General features: G+C 43.3%; 1 protein-coding gene across 1 annotated transcript in view; it reads left to right on the forward strand.

The window, feature by feature from the left end:
• The first annotated feature begins 558 nt into the window (after positions 1-558).
• The window catches only part of LOC132574738 (ras-related protein Rab-10-like), an 80471-nt gene continuing 61898 nt past the window's right edge, over positions 559-19131 (forward strand). The window contains exon 1 of the mRNA XM_060242973.1: positions 559-792. Coding sequence (XP_060098956.1) covers positions 627-792 — 166 coding nt within the window. The 5' untranslated portion in view covers positions 559-626. The remainder of the gene's footprint in view (positions 793-19131) is intronic.

A 19131-nucleotide genomic window follows, 5' to 3' on the forward strand; every position in this document is an offset into this window, starting at 1 on the left:
AACATCAACAGGTAACGAAATTGTTGTTAAATATTTAAATACCATTGATTCCAGAGCTCAACTTTGTGCCCAACCTGCAGAGGAAGAAAAGTGATGTTAAAAAATAATACTACGTCCGTTATGTTTAAAGTGTTTTATTTTATCTTATTGGTGTGAGGTTGCTCTTTTCCAAAACATAGGGCGTTCTTCTGAGCAACAAAGCAATTCCAGCCAAGGGATCTAGCGGGGGCCTCGCACTGCCCTGCCGAAGAATTGGAGTGTGGGGCGGGGGGTGGGCAAGAGCTTCATCAAGAAACTTCATCGGTTGATTTTCTGCCAACAGTGTCCCATCCAAACCACAAGGAACAAAACAAAGAAGCGGCAGAACAGCGCCCCCCCCCTCCCAAGAAAGGGGAACGGAGGGCTCGAGGCGACCAAGGCTGCGGGGAGTAGCAGCGCCCAGCCCAGTTGAGAGGCTTGCCAGGCTGCCCAGGCTTGCAAAAACACCGAGCTGCGGTAGCAGGAGGAAAAGACCCGGCAGAGGGAGGAAGGAAGGAAGGAAGGGCGGGCTCTGACCTCGCCGGGCAAAGTTTCGGTTCAGTCCGTCCTGCTGCGGCGGCGGCGGCGGCGCCTTGTGCTTTCGGCCCATGGCCCGGCGTGGCGCCTGCTGCGAGCCTCCGCGAGCGCTGCTGGCCAAGATCGTGATGGCCGGGGAGCCCGACGTGGGCAAGACCGCGATCCTGAGGCGATACACTCAGCCCTCCGCCCCGACCACCTCGCTCTCGCAGCCCGCCTCCTTCCTCACCACCGTCGGTAAGTCAGAAGAACGCAGCCCCGCCCCGTCGTCTGCCCGCTGCTGCCACCTTTCCCGCCAGCGCCACAGACCACCCGCCCGCCGTCTCTGACGCTGCTCCCCGCCAGCTTGGAGCTCAGATCGGTTATCTCCGGGTCAGCTCCACATAAGAAGTATGGCGGCAACGCACAATGGCACGACCCTCGCTTTAATCCTCTGGTATCCTCTTAAGCGCCACAGATTTAAGTCGGGAGGTGACAGTTCTGCCTGAAGATCTCTGTGAAGCTTAAACGCTTGACACTTTAGAGCTGGTGTGGTGTAATCGGTCTCTGCACCAGACAGATGACTGAAGAATAGCAAATGTCGCCCCCCTTTTAAAAAGGAGTCCAGAGGGGATCCAGGAAATTACAGGCCAGTTAGCCTACCGTCTGATCTGGGTAAACCAATAGAAACTGCTATTAAATTGCGAACTATGAAGTACATTGAGGAAGGAAAGCTGAGAGAGAATCAACATGGCTTCTTTAAAGGGAAGCTCTCTTGAAGTTCTTTGAGCAGGTTAAGAAGCATGTGGAGGAGGGTGATCTGGTCAATATCATATACTTGGACTTCCAAAAGGCTTTTGACAAGGTATCTTAATAAGACTCCGGACTAAATTTAGCCATCATGGGATAAGAGGACAGATTAAGTGTCAGGAAGCAAGTTTTACTGGCAAATGGAGGAAAGTGAGCAGTGGGGTCCCACAAGAATCAATATATGATATTTAATTTGTTCATAAATTATTTGGAATTGGGGTGGGGAGGGACAAGTAGTGTAGTAGAAGCCAGGTTTGCAGATAATGCTATCTTATTCAGGATGCTGAAACTCAACGCAGACTGTGAAGAGGACCTTTCTAAAGGAGGACTTTTTTAAATTGAGTGAGCAGGCAACAGTGCAGTAAATGATAATTCAGTGTGGGTAAGTGTACGGTGATGCATATTGGGAAAAAGAGTCCCAATATTAAATGTATGCTTATGGGCTCTGAACTGTGTGAGACTGAGATAGAAAGATATCTTGAGGGTTGTTGTGGAAAGTTCAGTGAAAATGTTAACCCCACCAGTGTGCAGCAGTGGTGAAAAAAAGGCAACCATCATGCTAGAAATTATTAGAAAAAGGGCTGAAAAGAAACTGGCCAATATTGTAATGCCCTTGTGTACCGCTGTGGTGAAGCCTCATTTGGAATACTGTATGCAGTTTTGATTGCTGTGTCTCAAAGGCATATTGCAGAACTGGAATGAAGTACAAAGGAGGGTGGCCAAGTTGATTAGGAGGTTGGAGCATCCTAACTATAAGGAAAGGCCAGACAGCCTGGGATATGACAGTCTAGGAAAAAAGACAGCTAGGTTTATAAAATTATGCTTGGGGCGTGGAGGGAGTGGGAAGATGGGATCTTTTCTCCCTCTCCCATTATATTAAAACCCAGGCCTTGGATTCAGCAGGAGCTCCAGTGCAACCTTCCTCTGTTATTGTCTCCAGGACTGGTATTCAGTTACTGCCTCTGAACATGAAAATTATATTTGGCATTGTAGCTGATAACCATTGATATTCTCCAGGAATTTCTCTTCATCAGATGCCTTGATTAAGTCTCTGGATAGACAGTGTACAAATTTTCTAAATAAATAATCCCCTTTTAGCCAGTTAAAGTAATGGTCATTATCACATCATGTGACACTAAATTACAGAAGTTAATTAGTCTTTGAGAGAGAATTCTTTCTGTAGTGTTTCTAGCTGTATTTGGTGTATTTGAGTTCTAGAATTATGGGAGAAGGAGCAGGCCTTGGATTCAGCGGGAGCTCACAGGAGCACAGCTCCTGAACCTTTCTGAGAGTTCCCCCTCCTCCTCCCCACCTTGTCAATTGAATAGTATGTGCAGCTGCATAACAATCCCTGGATGAGCTCCACCACCTATTTTTCTACAAACTGACCCCTGTTAAAACCAATGGACACCAAATGAAATTGTTAAGAAATAAGTTCAGGACAGGCAAAAGGAAACACTGCTTTATTCAACTAGTAATGAAACTGTAGAATGTACTGCTGGTGGGCATACTGGACAATAGCACTAAAAAGGGGTTAGACTGACTTATGTAGGAGAGGTCTACCAATGGCTAGTAGCCATAGTGACTAAGGGGAATCTCCATATAGATCTCTGAATACCAGTGCTAAGAGGCAGCATCAGGGAAAGGCCTCAGCCTCTATGCCCTTTTTGGCCCTCCAGGACAACTGGTTGGCTGCTGTTTGAGACAGCATACTGGTCCAGATGAGCTGAACCAGCAGGCTGCTCTTATGTTCTTAATGGTTAGAGTGTAGGACTTGGTCTGGAGAAACTCAGATTTAAATGCCTGTTTTGCCCTGAAACACAGTGATCTTGGACCAGCCATTCTCTTTCAGACTAATGTAACTCACAGGAGTGTTGTGAGAATAAAATGGAAAGGCAGAGAACCATGTACACCACCAAGAGTTCCTTGGAAGAAAGACAGGATAAAAATTTACTTAATCAATTTTCTTTCTTGTATCCCACACTCAATCATTTATATCACAGCACTTTTCTTCTGCAAGCGTTTCCATGCTGGATGCAGGGGTAGATCTGATGGAATCCTTTGCTAATCATGGAATGGGTATATGTGGCCACTTTGATACCCATCATAAGTAATATGTGAAACAGCCCTGTGCTAAAGGATTTTTTGCATGGGAACTTTCTTTGCATGGGGACTTTTTTGTTAATAGTGCACAAACGGAAGTGTGGAAAGTACATTGTGTGGCCTGCCATCCCATGTATGGCTTGAGATGCTATGTGAATGGATGAAGGATTATCATGGCACTCTGTAATCTATGGCGATCACATATATTGAATGAGTACTGTACACATACACGCAAATGGTAGGCATATGCCTTTAGAAATCCTAAACTAGTTTTTTCAGCAGTTATGTTATGAACATGTTCATCTAATTGCCCCAAAAGATCAAGATCACATGGAGACCTTTACATGATGGAATAAAATTTATGCAATTAAACTGAAGAGGGATCATGAGGATTATTGTGTACAAAGAACTGCGTAGGTGTATTGAGATTTTTTTTAGTGTATTCTGCTTGTTTTATTACATGCCTAGTGGGAAATTCCCAGCTTGCTCTTTCTGCCTTTCCTCCCCCGCTTTAAATTTGGCTGCAAAATCTCTGAAATTAGGGAAGCAAGATAGTCTTCTGTTCTTTTAACAACAACACATTTGTTTATGCTCAATTCAGAAATGATGTGAGCTGCATAATTGATTCATTTATTCACTTTGTTTATAGTCTGCCTTTGTGGCTGAGACTCCAGGTGAATTACATGATTAGGACAATGCAATAAGAACAGTGTAAAACATACAACTAACAATGAATAAAACTAGATTATAAAATTGGAGAACTGTGTATTAACAGTGTAGTGTTTATAAACAATGTAACAACTGCAAAATTAAGGAATAGTAGAACAGTCCATATTATATATACAGCGCCCTTTTTCTCAGAAGTTGGGCACCTTTGTTATTTTAGTGCATTAGGCAGATTACAAAATAGAACATAAGAAAACACAAAATATTTACTTGTAAAAGTGCCTGTGGAGAATACTTATGGGCAACTGTTAGCCTTGCTCATTTGCAAAGTGGCACCAGGAAGCTTTGCTCAGATGACCAAGGGTACAACAGTGGAATATACTGTGATAAATGTTCTTCCATAGCCATGAAGGGCCTTGTGGGTATAAGGAGCACCTTGACATGAACCTTGATAGCCGATGGAGCAACTGCACGCTGGGTGTAATATGCATATTCTGTCTAGCTTCTAATAGTAATTGTACCATAGTGTTGTGTACCAGCTGAATCAGTAGGGACCAATGCTATTTAATTTGTTCATCATTTTTTTGGCAGTGGGGTGGGGGTGGGACAAGTAGTGTAGAAGCCACGTTTGCAGATAACACCAACTTATAAGTCCCAATTTTAAATATATGTTAATGGGCTCTGAACTGGCTGAGACTGAGATAGAGATCCTGGGGGGTTGTTGTGAAAAGTCTGATGAAAATGTCAACACTCTCCCCCCCCCCCTAGTGTGCAGCAGTGGTGAAAAAAAGGCAAATTCCATGCTAGAAATTATTAAGAAAGGGGCTGAAAATAAACTGGTCAATATTGTAATGCCTTTGTATATTGTTGTTAAGTCTGAACTGTTTGGGGTTGAGAGCTGTATGTACTTACTAGCTTGTTACAAGACAAGACAGGCCTCAAAGAGACAATAACAGAACAAAACTCATAGTCACATACAGCTCTCAACTCAAAACAATTCAATGCATCATCAGTGACTTACAACCTCTACCTGAATAATGACTGTTCTCTTTCACTAGCACTGGGGGGGCAGACTTTTTCTTGCATACAAACAACTTCCCATTCTTAAACAACTTGTCACCCACAATAATGCAACATCTAACTTGAACATGGACACTGGTACCAAAGCTTGCAATAAACCTAGTTGTCAACTTCACAACACACCTAGACAATGCAGTCTTTGGATCTAACAACATCAACTATGCCATCTCAGTCTCATTCACTTACTCATCTTTTAACACTGTAAATGCCAACAATGCCCTTCAATCTTCTACATAATGCAAACAGGACAAACTCTGTGCCAAAGGATAAATGGGCACAAATCTGACATCAAAAATCATAAGACTGAGAAACCTGTAGGAGAACACTTCAGCCTTCCAAGACACTAAATGAGTGATCTCCAAGTAGCTGTTTTATTGCAAAGGAACGTCAGGAGCAGATTGAAAGGGAAATTGCTGAGTTACAAATTATTACAAGAATTGCAGATTTATACCCCACCGTGCTCTCTGAATCAGAGACTCAGAGCAGCTCATAATCTCCTTTATCTTTTCCGCCCACAACAGACACCCTGTGAGGTGGGTGGGGCTGAGAGGGCTCTCACAGCAGCTGCCCTTTCAAGGACAACCTCTGTGATAGCTATGGCTAACTCAAGGCCATTCCAGCAGGTGCAAGTGGAGGAGTGGGGAATCAAACCCGGTTCTCCCAGATAAGAGTCCATGCACTTAACCACTACACCAAACTGGCTCTCAACATGAAGAACAATGGAACCTCCAGGACTTAACAGGGATGTTGGTTTCTTATCTCACTACATATGCTAACTCTCCACCGGCCATCGAAATAGAGGGGCACCAAAGAAGAGGTACAAGGACTCCTTGAAGAAATCCCTTGGCACCTGTCGCATCAACCATCACCAGTGGTCTGACCTAGCCTCAGATCGCAAAGCATGGAGGCACACCATCCACCAGGCTGTCTCTTCCTTTGAGAATGCACGCATAGCTGGTCTTGAGGACAAAAGGAGATTGAGGAAGAATCGCACTGCTACAGCACCAACCCTAAATCAGACTTTTCCCTGCAGCCACTGTGGCCGGACCTGCCTGTCCTGCATTGGTCTTGTCAGCCACCAGCGAGCCTGCAGCAGACGTGGACTATTGCACCCTTCTTAAATCTTTGTTCGCGAAGCCAAGCCGAGAGACAGAGAGAGAGAGAGAGAGAGATATGCTAATCTCCTTCAGTCCTTACAACTGTATTCGCACCAATTCCTCAGAAGGGCTATACATACTCTTTATTTCTTATTTGGAATAGTAGAGTAGAATAATAGATTGCAAAGTAATGTAATGAATAGTAGAATATAATGTAATTTGGAATGGCAGATTGGAATTTATTTCTCTGGTCTGTGGACAGAGGAGACTGCACAGTCAGTTGCCCCATCTTAAAGACGAGGATGCTGTAAGGTCGCCTGCATGCTTGAGAGGAGATAGAAGGAGCATAATAGCAGGTTTTCAGTTAATTACTGTCAGCATTCCACAATTAAGAAGAGTACAGCTACCCATCAATCTCTAATTTTGATATATTTATTTCCTTTACTAAATTGCCCCCTTCCCAAATTAAATCCAAACAAATGTTGACCACATAAACTAAGCTTGTTATTACAATTTGGTCCTTGCATCTATAAAACAACTTTATTATGTTGTATGCTAATTTGCTGCTCACCCTCTACCTATATGTAGTTACCTATATGGCAACTTCCATGTCAGTGTATCTGAGAAAGTGTGTGTGTACATAAAAGCTTAAACCTTGAATAAAACTTGGTTGGTCTTAAAGATGCCACTGTACTCAAACTTTATTCTGCTGCTTCAGACCACCGCAGATACCCACCTGAATCTATCGATACTCAGTTTTCTGTGAACACCCCAAGACCTCTGAATCTTTTAGTGTCTCTTCCAATTATGAGTCCTCCTGGCTTTAAGATACTGTTTGTGCACCTTATAGAATCAGTTATAGGGCTCTGCAGGGCTTTCTCTGAAGAAGCCTAGATCTATTAACCTTTTATCACAAGGGAGGCTTGCTGGAATTCAGCTGTAGAAGAAGGAAAGGCTTTTCAGAAAGGCATTTAATCATTTGCATGTTATTATTTACAACAAAACATTAAAGTATGTGATGATTCACAGATTTTCATAAGCAAAAATGTCAATTCCTTGTTTAAAAACTTGCAGCCAAAATTGGTAGAAAGAGCTAAGGTAAAGAGGACGAAGAGGCAATGGCAGAAAGGATGAATATGAGTGAAGTGAGGTTGGCTATAGTTAGGTATAGGGTATTTACTTTTCCATGCACAATGCCCATTTTAATTCTAACGATGCTGATTGTGCATCACAATCTATCATAGACTGAACATGCTTATTGATTTATATCAGTTTAAGTGTGCCTCTTTGTTGGATTATAGTCATGATTTTCATTTTTGATACTGACATCCGCCTTCCTTCCTTTAAAAAGGAGGTGGCGTACAAGTGCATAAATAAAACAAGTAATTGAAACTGACATCAAAATTATACAGAAAAATCTACTTTTGTGCAGAATATAGTACTGTTTTGGGCATCCTTCAGTCCCATTGATTTCCATTTGATTCATCAAACTAAATAAAAGTGTCAGAATCTTTATGAGAGGTAGATGAGTTAAGGCTAGATTATGTCAATCTAATGTAAGAATGCTAATGAAGCTCAGTTCTTTATAGTCAACCCCATCTGGAGGTTTACAGCTTAAAGCAGTTGCCATCAGACCATTGATTATGAGAAGCAAAGTGTCCGCTTCCTCTGGGAGCAAGGAAAGAGGGAGCAGGCCCATCCTCTGTGAAAAAGGTAATATAAAAAAATTGACAATTGGTTCTGTGATTGAAGACAGAGCAGGAAAAGTATGAAAATCATACTGGGCTTCTGTAACAATATTAAATATATATGTACAGAGGAAAAACAGAAGTTAAAGATGTTATAAGTAACTGGTAACATGGAAGCATCAGACCAATGGTCCATCTTTTTCATGGAGTAGCCAGCCCATTAGTGCAACCTTCCTCTGTTATTGGCTCCAGGACGGTATTCAGTTACTGCCTCTGAACATGAAAATTATATTTGGCATTGTTGCTGATAACCATTGATATTCTCCAGGAATTTCTCTTCATCAGATGCCTTGAGCAAGTCTCTGGATAGACAGTGTACAAATTTTCTAAATAAATAATCCCCTTTTAGCCAGTTAAAGTAATGGTCATTATCACATCATGTGACACTAAATTACAGAAGTTAATTAGTCTTTGAGAGAGAATTCTTTCTGTAGTGTTTCTAGCTGTATTTGGTGTATTTGAGTTCTAGAATTATGGGAGAAGGAGCAGGCCTTGGATTCAGCGGGAGCTCACAGGAGCACAGCTCCTGAACCTTTCTGAGAGTTCCACCTCCTCCTTCCCACCTTGTCAATTGAATAGTAGGTGCAGCTGCATAACAATCCCTGGATGAGCTCCACCACCTATTTTTCTACAAAATGACCCCTGAGAAGGAGTAAAGGTTCTCTCTGTCCCCTCTCTCTCCACCACACAATTTTATAAACCTCTATAGTCTTTCCTTGGACATCTTTTCTCTAAAGTAAAAAACCTTTTACACATTACCCTTTATTCACAGGGAAGATACTATAATCCCTTTATCATTTTGACTGCTCTTTTGTGTACATTTTCCAGCACAGCAATATTCTTTTAATCTCATCTGAATACATGAAGCTGCTGAATCAGATTCTTAGTTCATCAAGGTCAGTATTGTCTACACAGACTGGCAGTGGCTCTCCAGTGTCTCAGGCAGCGGTTTTTACCAACACCCTTTTGCTGGAGGTGACAAGCATTGAACCTGGGACTTACTGTATGCCAAGCAGATGTTCTACCACTGCGACACAGCCCCACTCTCAATCCCCATATTTGGAGATATAGTGGCCAGAACTCTACACAATATTCCAAATGTGGCTGTGCCATAGAGCTATACAAAGGCATTGTGATGTAGGCCTTTTTAAATTTCTTTCCTATAATCCCTTGCACAGAATGTTTTTTCCACTGCTGCTGCACACTAAATTGACCTTCCCCCCTCAAGTTACCCACATTGACCTCAAGATTATTTTCCTTCCTGGTTAGTCATATCACCAGCACTTCAACATATATTTAAAGTCAGTAATGTATTTGCCTCAATGTTTATCACTTTACATTCTCTCACACTGAATCTCATTTGCCCACTCACCTGTTTGGAGGGATCTTCACAATTTGCTTTGGTTTTCACTATCATGAATAAAATGGATAGGTGTCTTATTATCAGGGGTGGAATTCTAGCAGGAGCTCATTTCCGTATTAGGCTACACACCCCTGTTGTAGCTAATCCTCCAAGCACTTACAAGGCTCTTTTTTGTAATCTTTTGGAGGATTGGCTACAACAGGGATCTGTGGCCTAATATGCAAAGAAGCTCCTGCTAGAATTCCACCCCTGCTTATTATACTTTAGAGAGTAGCAATTGTCAAGTATGCTATTTCTAAATGCTGGTTTCTTCCATACCTCTCTTCTCTTCCCCCCCCCTTCTCTCCCTTCCCCCCTGTGGAGGCATAATAAATCCCTCTGAATCCAGGATGTTTAGTGTAACCTTGTATTAATGGTGTAAAGAGCCTCTCCCCCAGATTCACACAGCCATGTCTTATCAGCTAGCAGAGAATGTGTGAGAAATGGAGATGTTAACATTCCTTAGTCATAAAAGAGATACTAGCGAGTAGCCTTTGAACCTTCAACTCAATTTGCATCTTTATGTTATTCTTTTGAAGTTACCTGTAACTCTGCCTTTTGAAGTAGTCTATAAGATACTATTCAATACTGTGTCAATCATTACTTCCAAAGAATCCTTTCTTGGAGCAAGTCATGGAGTTTCAATAAAACAAGTCTTTGATTAAAAAACAAAAGCTTGATTATTGCAAAATATCGATGCTTGACAGCGATATTTTAGTCTATAACAGCCATTGGACACAGTACATGCCACAGTACAGCAGATCCGGCCGAATTGGCGAACTACTGACCGGTCTCGAACTTACCATTTTTAGGTAAAGTCATTGAGAGGGCAGTGGCGCTACAGTTACAGAGTTTTTTGGATGACACTTCCGCTTTAGACTCCCACCAGTCCGGCTTCCGTCCAGGCAATGGGACGGAGACAGTGCTGGTCGCCTTGGTGGATGACCTCCAGTGGCATCTGGATCGAGGCGGCGTGGAGGTGCTGATGTTGTTAGGCCTGTCGGCTGCGTTCGACACGGTTGATCATCAGCTACTGGCCCGCCGGCTCGCCGACACAGGGATTAGGGGGTCGGCCTTACAGTGGCTTTCCTCCTTCCTTGATGGACGGGGACAAAGGGTGGCAATTGGGGGAGAGCTGTCCCGGAGGCATCCACTAGTGTGTGGGGTGCCACAAGGGGCAGTTCTCTCTCCGATGTTGTTTAACATCTACATGCGCCCCCTTGCCCAGATTGCTCGGAGGTTTGGGCTTGGGTGCCATCAATATGCAGATGACACCCAGCTCTATTTACTAATGGACGGCCGGCCTGACTGCGTCCCAGAAAACCTGGACCTAGCATTGCAGGCCGTGGCAGGTTGGCTTAGGCTGAGTGGGCTGAAGTTAAATCCAACGAAGACAGAGGTCCTTTGCTTGGGCCGCGGTGCTCCGGGAAGGGAAATCCCCTTACTGGTTTTTGACGGTGTGCTGCTGAAAGCAGCCCATAGGGTCAAGAGCTTGGTAGTTCTTCTGGAGCCTTCATTATCAATGGAGGCACAGATAGCGGCCACTGCCAAGTCCGCGTTTTTTCATCTTTGACGGGCGAAGCAGCTGGCCCCCTTCCTGGAGCGCCGGGACCTAGCAATGGTGATCCATGCTACGGTCACCTCGAGACTGGATTACTGCAATGCCCTCTACATGGGGCTGCCCTTGTGCCGGACTTGGCGACTGCAGCTGGTGCAGAACGCGGCGGCTAGGCTGTTGTTGGGGCTCCCAAGATGGGAGCACATACAGCCAGGGCTGCGTGGACTGCACTGGCTGCCTGTGGTATACCGAGTCCGTTACAAGGTGCTGGTTATTACCTTTAAAGCCCTATATGGCCGAGGACCTGCCTACCTGAGGGACCGTCTCTCCCCATATGAGCCCCAGAGAGCGCTGAGGTCAGCTGGAAAGAACCAGCTGAATATCCCTGGGCCAAGGGAGGCCAGATTGAAGGCCCCCTGGGATCGGGCCTTCTCCATTGCAGCTCCACTGCTGTGGAATCAACTCCCAGAAGAGGTACGGGCCCTGCGATGCTTAGATCAATTCCGCAGGGCCTGTAAGACCTACCTCTTCAAAATAGCATTCAACTAATGCCGAGCCAAGAAAGTGCTGCCGGATATGTTTTTTAGCTACTGAATCCTACTGAAGACCTAATGTTATAGCACCACTATGTTAATGATAATTTTAATATAATTTGTAAATTGTTTTAATGATGATTTTATAATTATAACTGTTGATGTATATTATATTTTTATGCTGTGAGCCGCCCTGAGCCTGCCCCGGCAGGGAGGGCGGGATACAAATAAAAAGTATTATTATTATTATTGTTCTGAATTACTCTGGTCATGCCTGATTTGGGAGAGAGCCAGCATGGTGTAGTGGTTAAGAGTGATGGACATTGGAGAAACAGGTTTAATTCCTCACTCCTTCACATGAAGCCTCCTGGGTGACTTTGATTCAGTCACAGTTCTCTCAGAACTCTCTCAGCTCCACCTATCTCACAAGATGCCTGTTGTGGGAAGGGGAAGAGAATGCAATTTTAAGCCACTTTGAGACTCCTTAAGGTAGATAAAAGCAGGGTATAAAAACCAACTCTTCTTCAACTGTTCTGTTGACATGCACTTAAGACACCCAAGGAATCTAGTTAGCTTTCCTACACTAGATCATTTAACTCCTAGCCATAGATACACCTCAGTAATGCTATGTTTGTTCTGAGTATAGTGCACAAATAAATACTGCCAGAGAATCTCTGCTTTCATGCTAAGCTTTTTATTAAATCATAACTATTGCATTCTTAACATAGACTAAATCAACAAAGCATTATATTAAAGGGGAGTGATTACATGAGTCCATACAGGTTTTTTACCCCCAAAGTAAGCAGTTCACAGGCAAGGTAGCACTTCTGAGAAGATGCTCTCAATCACTAAAGGTAAAGGTAGTCCCCTGTGCAAGCACCAGTCATTTCTGACTCTGGGGTGACGTTGCTTTCACAACGTTTTCATAGCAGACTTTTTATGGGGTGGTTTGCCATTGCCTTCCCCAATCATCTACACTTTCCCCCCAGCAAGCTGGGTACTCATTTTACCAACCTCTACAACTTCCCATATTTGTAAGATTTTAAAATAATCTTCTCCCTCTCATGAATTGCTGCCTCGTCATGGCAGTTCAATGAGGTTCAGTTCATTGTACAGTTCAATGAGGCTGTGGGCTATGCCATGCAGGGCCACCCAAGATAGACAGGCCACAGCTGAGAAACCAGACTAAATGTGATCCACTGGAGAAGAAAATGGCAAACCACTCCAGTATCCTTGCCAAGAAAACCCTATGAACAGAAACAAAAGGCTAAAAGATATGGTGCTGGAAGATGAGCCCCTCAGGTCAGAAGGTGCCCAATATGCTACTGGGGAAGAGTGTTCAAGTAACCACAGAAAGAGTGAAGCAGCTGGGCCAAAGCTGAAACGATGCTCAGCTGTGGATGTGTCTGATGGTGAAAGAATAGTCCGATGCTGCAAAGAACAATACTGCATTGGAACATGGAATGTAAGATCTATGAATCAAGGTAATCTAGATGTGGTCAAACAAGAGATGGCAAGACTGAACATCGACATCTTGGGAATCAGTGAACTAAAATGGAAGGGAATGGGTGAATTTAACTCAGAGGATCACTAGATCTATTATTGTGGACAAGAGTCCCGTAGAAGAAATGGTGCGGCCTTTATAGTTAACAAGAGAGTGAGGAAGGCCGTAATGGGATACAATATCAAAAATGACAGAATGATCTCGGTCCGTATCCAAGGCAAACCATTCAATATCACAGTAATCCAAGTCTATGCCCCAACCACTGATGCAGAAGAGGCTGAAGTGGACCAGTTCTATGAAGATCTACACCTTCTAGAATTAACACCAAAAAAAGATGTCCTCCTCATCATAGGGGACTGGAATGCCACAGTAGGAAGTCAAAAGGTGACCGAAACAACTGACAAGTTTGGCCTTGGAGAACAAAATGAAGCCAGGCAAAGGCTAATAGAGTATTGTCAAGAGAACAAGCTGGTCATAGCGAACATCCTCTTCCAACAACCTAAAAGGCGACTCTACACGTGGACATCACCTGATGGGCAACACAGAAATCAGATTGATTATATACTCTGCAGTCAAAGATGGAGAAGCTCCTTACAGTCAGCAAAAACAAGACCTGGAGCTGACTGCGGCTCAGATCATGAACTACTCATCGCACATCTTTTATGAATATACAGTGGAGGTGAAGAATAGGTTTAAGGAACTAGAGTTGATAGAGTGCCTGAAGAACTATGGACAGAGGTTCATGACATTGTACAGAAGGCAGCAATCAGCACCATTCCAAAGAAAAAGAAATGCAAGAAATCAAAGTGGCTGTCTGACGAGGCTTTACAAATAGCTGAGGAAAGAAGGAAAGTGAAAGGCAAAGGTGAAAAGGAAAAATTCACCCAACTGAATGCAGATTTCCAGAGAACAGCAAGGAGAGATAAGGAGGACTTCCTGAAGGAACAATGCAAAGCAATAGAAGAAAATAATAGAATGGGAAGGACAAGAGATCTCTACAAGAAAATTGAAGAAATCAAGGGAACATTTCATGCAAAGATGGCCATGATAAAGGATAAAAATGGTAGGAACCTAACAGAAGCAGCAGAGATCAGGAAGAGGTGGCAAGAATACACAGAAGTGTTATACAAGAAGGATCTCAATGTCCCAGACAACCATGACAGTGAAATCGATGTCCTTGAGCCAGACATCCTGGAGTGTGAAGTCAAATGGGCTTTAAAAAGCATTACTAACAACAAAGCGAGTGGAGATGATGGCATCTCAGTTGAGCTATTCAAAGTCCTAAAAGATGATGCTGTTAAAGTGATGCACACATTTTGTGAACAAATCTGGAAAACGCAACAGTGGCCACAGGATTGGAAAAGATGAGTTTATATTCCAATCCCAAAGAAGGGTAATGCCAAGGAATGCTCAAACTATTGCACCATTGCACTCATTTCACATGCCAGCAAGGTCATATTAAAGATCCTACAAGCTAGGCTTCAGCAGTATGTAGATCAGGAACTACCAGAAGTTCAAACTGGGTTTCGGAGAGGTAGAGGAACTAGAGATCAAATTGTCAACATTCGCTGGATTATGAGGAAAGCATGGGAGTATTAGAAAAACGTCTATTTCTGCTTCATTGACTATGCTAAAGCCTTTGATTGCATGGATCACAACAAACTGTGACAAGTCCTTAAAGAGATGGGAGTACCTAGACCACTTCACATGTCTCCTGAGAAACCTGTATAAGGGTCAAGAAGAAACTGTCAGAATGGGATATGGAACAAATGATTGGTTTAGAATAGGAAAAGGAGTTCGACAAGGATGTATATTGTCACCCTGCTTATTTAATTTATGTGCAGAGTACATAATGCGGAATGCTGGCCTGGACGAAGCACAAGCCGGAATTAAGATTGCCGGGAAAAACATCAACAACTTCAGATATGCAGATGACATCACTCTAATGGCAGAAAGTGAAGAGGACCTAAAGAACCTCTTGTTGAGGGTGAAAGAGGAGAGCACAAAAGTAGGCTTGAAATGCAACATCAAAAAAAAAACTAAGATCATGGCATCTGGCCCCATCACACCTTGGCAAATAGAAGGGGAAGACATGGAAGTAGTGACAGACTTCACATTTCTGGGATCCAAGATCACTGCAGATGGTGACTGTAGCCATGAAATTAAAAGACTTTTGCTCCTTGGGAGGACAGCTATGGTGAACCTGGGTAGTATAATAAAAAGTAGAGACATCACCCTGCCAACAAAAGTCCGTATAGTCAAAGCGATGGTATTCCCGGTAGTAATGTATGGCTGTGAGAGCTGGGCCATAAGGAAGGCCGAGCGCAGAAGAACAGATGTTTTTGAGTTGTGGTGCTGGAGAAGAATCTTGAGAGTCCCTTGGACTGCAAGAAGATCAAATCAGTCAGTCCTAAGGGAAATCAACCCAGACTGTTCACTGGAAGGTCAGATGCTGAAGATGAAGCTCAAATACTTTTGCCACCAAATGAGAAGGGAGCACTCCCTGGAGAAGATCCTGATGCTAGGAAAGACAGAAGGCAAAAGAAGGGGACGGCAAAAGATGAGATGGCTGGACAGTGTTACTGATGTAACAAACACGAATTTGAGCAGACTTCAGAGGATGGTGGAAGAGAGGAGGGCCTGGCGTGACTTTGTCCATGGGGTCACAAAGAATCAGACTCAACTGTGTGACTGAACAACAACAAAAATAATCTCCTATCAATAGCTAACTGCCCTTTTGATTAGGGTGCACATTCTTGGCTAATTCATTATCGTATAGCTTCAAACACCATACAACCTATACTTAAAATATCTTTTTAGAATATATAAAGAATGTTTTCTTCTTGCTATTTTTAATCTTAACACTATTTAAAGATAGTTATTACAAGTTTCTCATGCACATGAATATCTTCTGGCCCTCGACCAGTATTCTCGTGCTTGAATCATATTATTTCTGGGAAGCTAGACATTCTTTCAGTTCTCAGATGCTTCTGCTTCTGACCTCAGCAAATTGTATCTATTGATAGTGGGTTAGACAGCTTCTAAACTACACAAGGCCATATAATGGTTACCATTATGTGTTCCTCATACTGATCTTCAAGGCTGTTCTATTCTGGGTCTCTAGATTCCCTCCTTGGCATGCTTCCCTGAGAGGCTAGGTTTGTTCGGACTATGTATGCCACAATACTTTCTATGATCTTTTTGGTCAAGTCCAGCAATTGTTCCCTTGTATTTCTTTCCATATCCATGGCAAACTGATGAAGTGATCTTTAAACTACAAATCTGTATGCTGTAATAAAAAGTTGTCAGTCTTTAAGGTGACACAAGATTGCTCTTTATTTGCAGTGAAGCAAATTGACTTTGCTACCTCCTGAATAAAACAAATGTCCACTTTAAAGACTGAGAACAATTCAGTTCTGCATGCATATGTGACAGGTGAAGAATGGATGCAGCAGGTGAAGAATTGGATTGCAGAGCTACTCTGAGCCTAGCCAGAAAGTATGTTCTTTACCTGGATAACTGCATGGTCTATGCCACAAATACAGATTAAATATGACATGCTAGCTACTGTTTGGCCCATGTGGAGAAACCCCCTCTGTGCTGTTAGTTACATCACACTGTTGGGTGTTTGGAGGCTACAACCCCTTCATACTGTGCAGTTTCTCTGTTGCTAAAAGGACAGAAAACAGGAGAGAGTTGAGTTGCTGTCAAGCTTCCTCCATCTTGTTGGAGGTTCTCACCAGCACCCAGTACTTGTTTGTTTATGCAGATGTTTCTAGCCAGCAACCAAAGGACCATCTCACACCCTGGCAAGAATGTGATATCAAGGAGGAGTACAGTGATGTCGGGATTTCAAATGCTAGAGTGTATCTCTTCCTGGGAATAAAGGAACAGAACAGACCCAGAGTGTGTGTGTGGCCAAACAGAGGGGATTAAAAGGGACATGAAAGGAATGGGGTCCATTTTGGCTGATTCCATCTACGGATAACTTCCAAGGAGGAGTTCTTATACCAGGGCCCCATCTTGATGGCCACATTACCATGCAGAGCTAACAAAGGGGCATATGGCCTGGAAAAAGACACAGGGAAGTGGAAGACTGAAAAAACAGTGTAGCTTTAAGAGTAAATAGCTTATTCTAGAATAATAACAGCCAGGATATGTATAGAGGAGGGACAGAGGACTGTATGCACCTTTACCTTGTATTCTTGCTCAATTTGTTACTGTGCAGAATATGTGTGTGGACATTTTAAAAAATAAATTTGTAATCACTTTGAATGTTGGTTTTTTGTTCTCTGTAACCTCATTAACCTGAGAGCCAGTTTGATGTAGTGGTTAAGTGCGCGGACTCTTATCTAGGAGAACCTGGTTTGATTCCCCACTCCTCCACTTGCAACTGCTGGAATGGCCTTGGGTCAGCCATAGCTCTCACAGGAATTGTCCTTGAAAGGGCAGCTGCTGCAAGAGCTCTCTTAGCCCCACCTACCTCACAGGTAGTGTGGGGGTGAGGTAAAGGAAATTGTGACCGCTCTGAGATTCAGGGTATAGGACTGGATATACATCCAATATCATCATCATCATTAAGCCCTACTTAAACATGCTATCATAAAGGTCAAGGGAAGGGAGGTGGTTGGTCAACAGACTGCTAGCTCTTTGGAGTGCACAAGTGCAGAAAACCATCTCTGTGATAGCTAACTGGAGTGAGTAGGAGATGTAGGCACTAGGCAGAGCCTTTAAATAGCAATGTGGACAGCGTGCTAGGAATGCTGTCCCTCTTAGTTGGCGATACTAAATGGTAGTACATACCAAGAGAAAAGCAAAGAACTCCTGGGAGTTGAGAGGGCTTGGGAAAGTAGTGTGCTACCAGGAGGAGGCCCAGAAGAGCCATTGAATGTCTCAGCTGCTTAGAGGACCCAAAGTAGAATACTGCTTGCAACTCAGCAAGACAATTCTGCAAAAGTCTTCTTTTGGAAGATTGCCAGCAACAATTCAAAACTGCCACGTGTTCATGGCAAACTATTCAGACAATCCTGTTCCAATCAGTGTTGTACAATACAGTGAAATAAAGGTTTTAAAATATATCAACCAAGAGAGTTGATTCACATGGACACTTTTTAAACTTGTATTCAATCTGTGCCCCTTACTCATCAGCCAAGATCTTGACTTCAACACATACACACTAGAGTCAGAGATTTAGAAAATAGAGCATTTTACGAAGGCCTCCCTGATTCCTCTACACCAGTGTTTCCCATTTGCAGGGTCATGACCCGGTACGAGGCCACGGAAGCCTCAATACCGGATCACAAGAAAAGCCAAAGCTAGCCCCGCCCCCAGCAAAGAAAAGCTCTCTGTTGTGCAGAGAAAAGCTAGGCTTGAAGACTGACACAGACTGCAAAGTCTGAGCTCTGCTTTCCTTCCTTCCTTCCTTCCCCCGTCTCTGTGTTATGCAGATAAAAGCTAGGCTTGAAGACTGACACAGGCTGCAAAGCCTGAGCTCTGTTTTCCTTCCTTCCATCCTCCAATGTCTCTGTGTTGTGCGGATAAAAGCTAGGCTTGAAGACTGACATAGGCTGTAGAGCCTGAGCTCCGCTTTCCTTCCTTCCATACCCCAACATCTCTGTGTTGTGCAGAGAAAAGCTAGGCTTGAAGACTGACACAGGCTGCAAAGCCTGAGCCCTGTTTTGCTTCCTTCCATCCCCCCCCCCCCCCAAAAAAAGAGAGTAAAAATAACCAGGCCACGGGGGGAAAAAGTTTGGGAAATCCTGCTCTACACAATCAACATTCCTCAAATAGTATCAGTTTTAGGAAAGACAATGAGGTTTGAGTAAAAAATTAGGGTTTTTTATTCATAGGTGAGAAGATCAATGATCAATTATGAAACAATTCTTTAAAAGGCTGCTGAAATCACATTGAATTTCTTTAATTTATTCCTCATGTAAGATGTGATTCATTTACTAATTGATGGGTTCAGGGGTCGTTTTGTAGAAAAATAGGTGGTGGAGCTAATCCAGGGATTGTTATGCAGCTGCAATACTATTCAATGGACAAGGAGGTGGAACTCTCAGAAAGGTTCAAGAGCTCTGCTCCTGTGATCTCCCA

Source organism: Heteronotia binoei, chromosome 7, assembly GCF_032191835.1.
Source record: "Heteronotia binoei isolate CCM8104 ecotype False Entrance Well chromosome 7, APGP_CSIRO_Hbin_v1, whole genome shotgun sequence".
NCBI classification, from domain to species: Eukaryota; Metazoa; Chordata; class Lepidosauria; order Squamata; family Gekkonidae; genus Heteronotia; species Heteronotia binoei.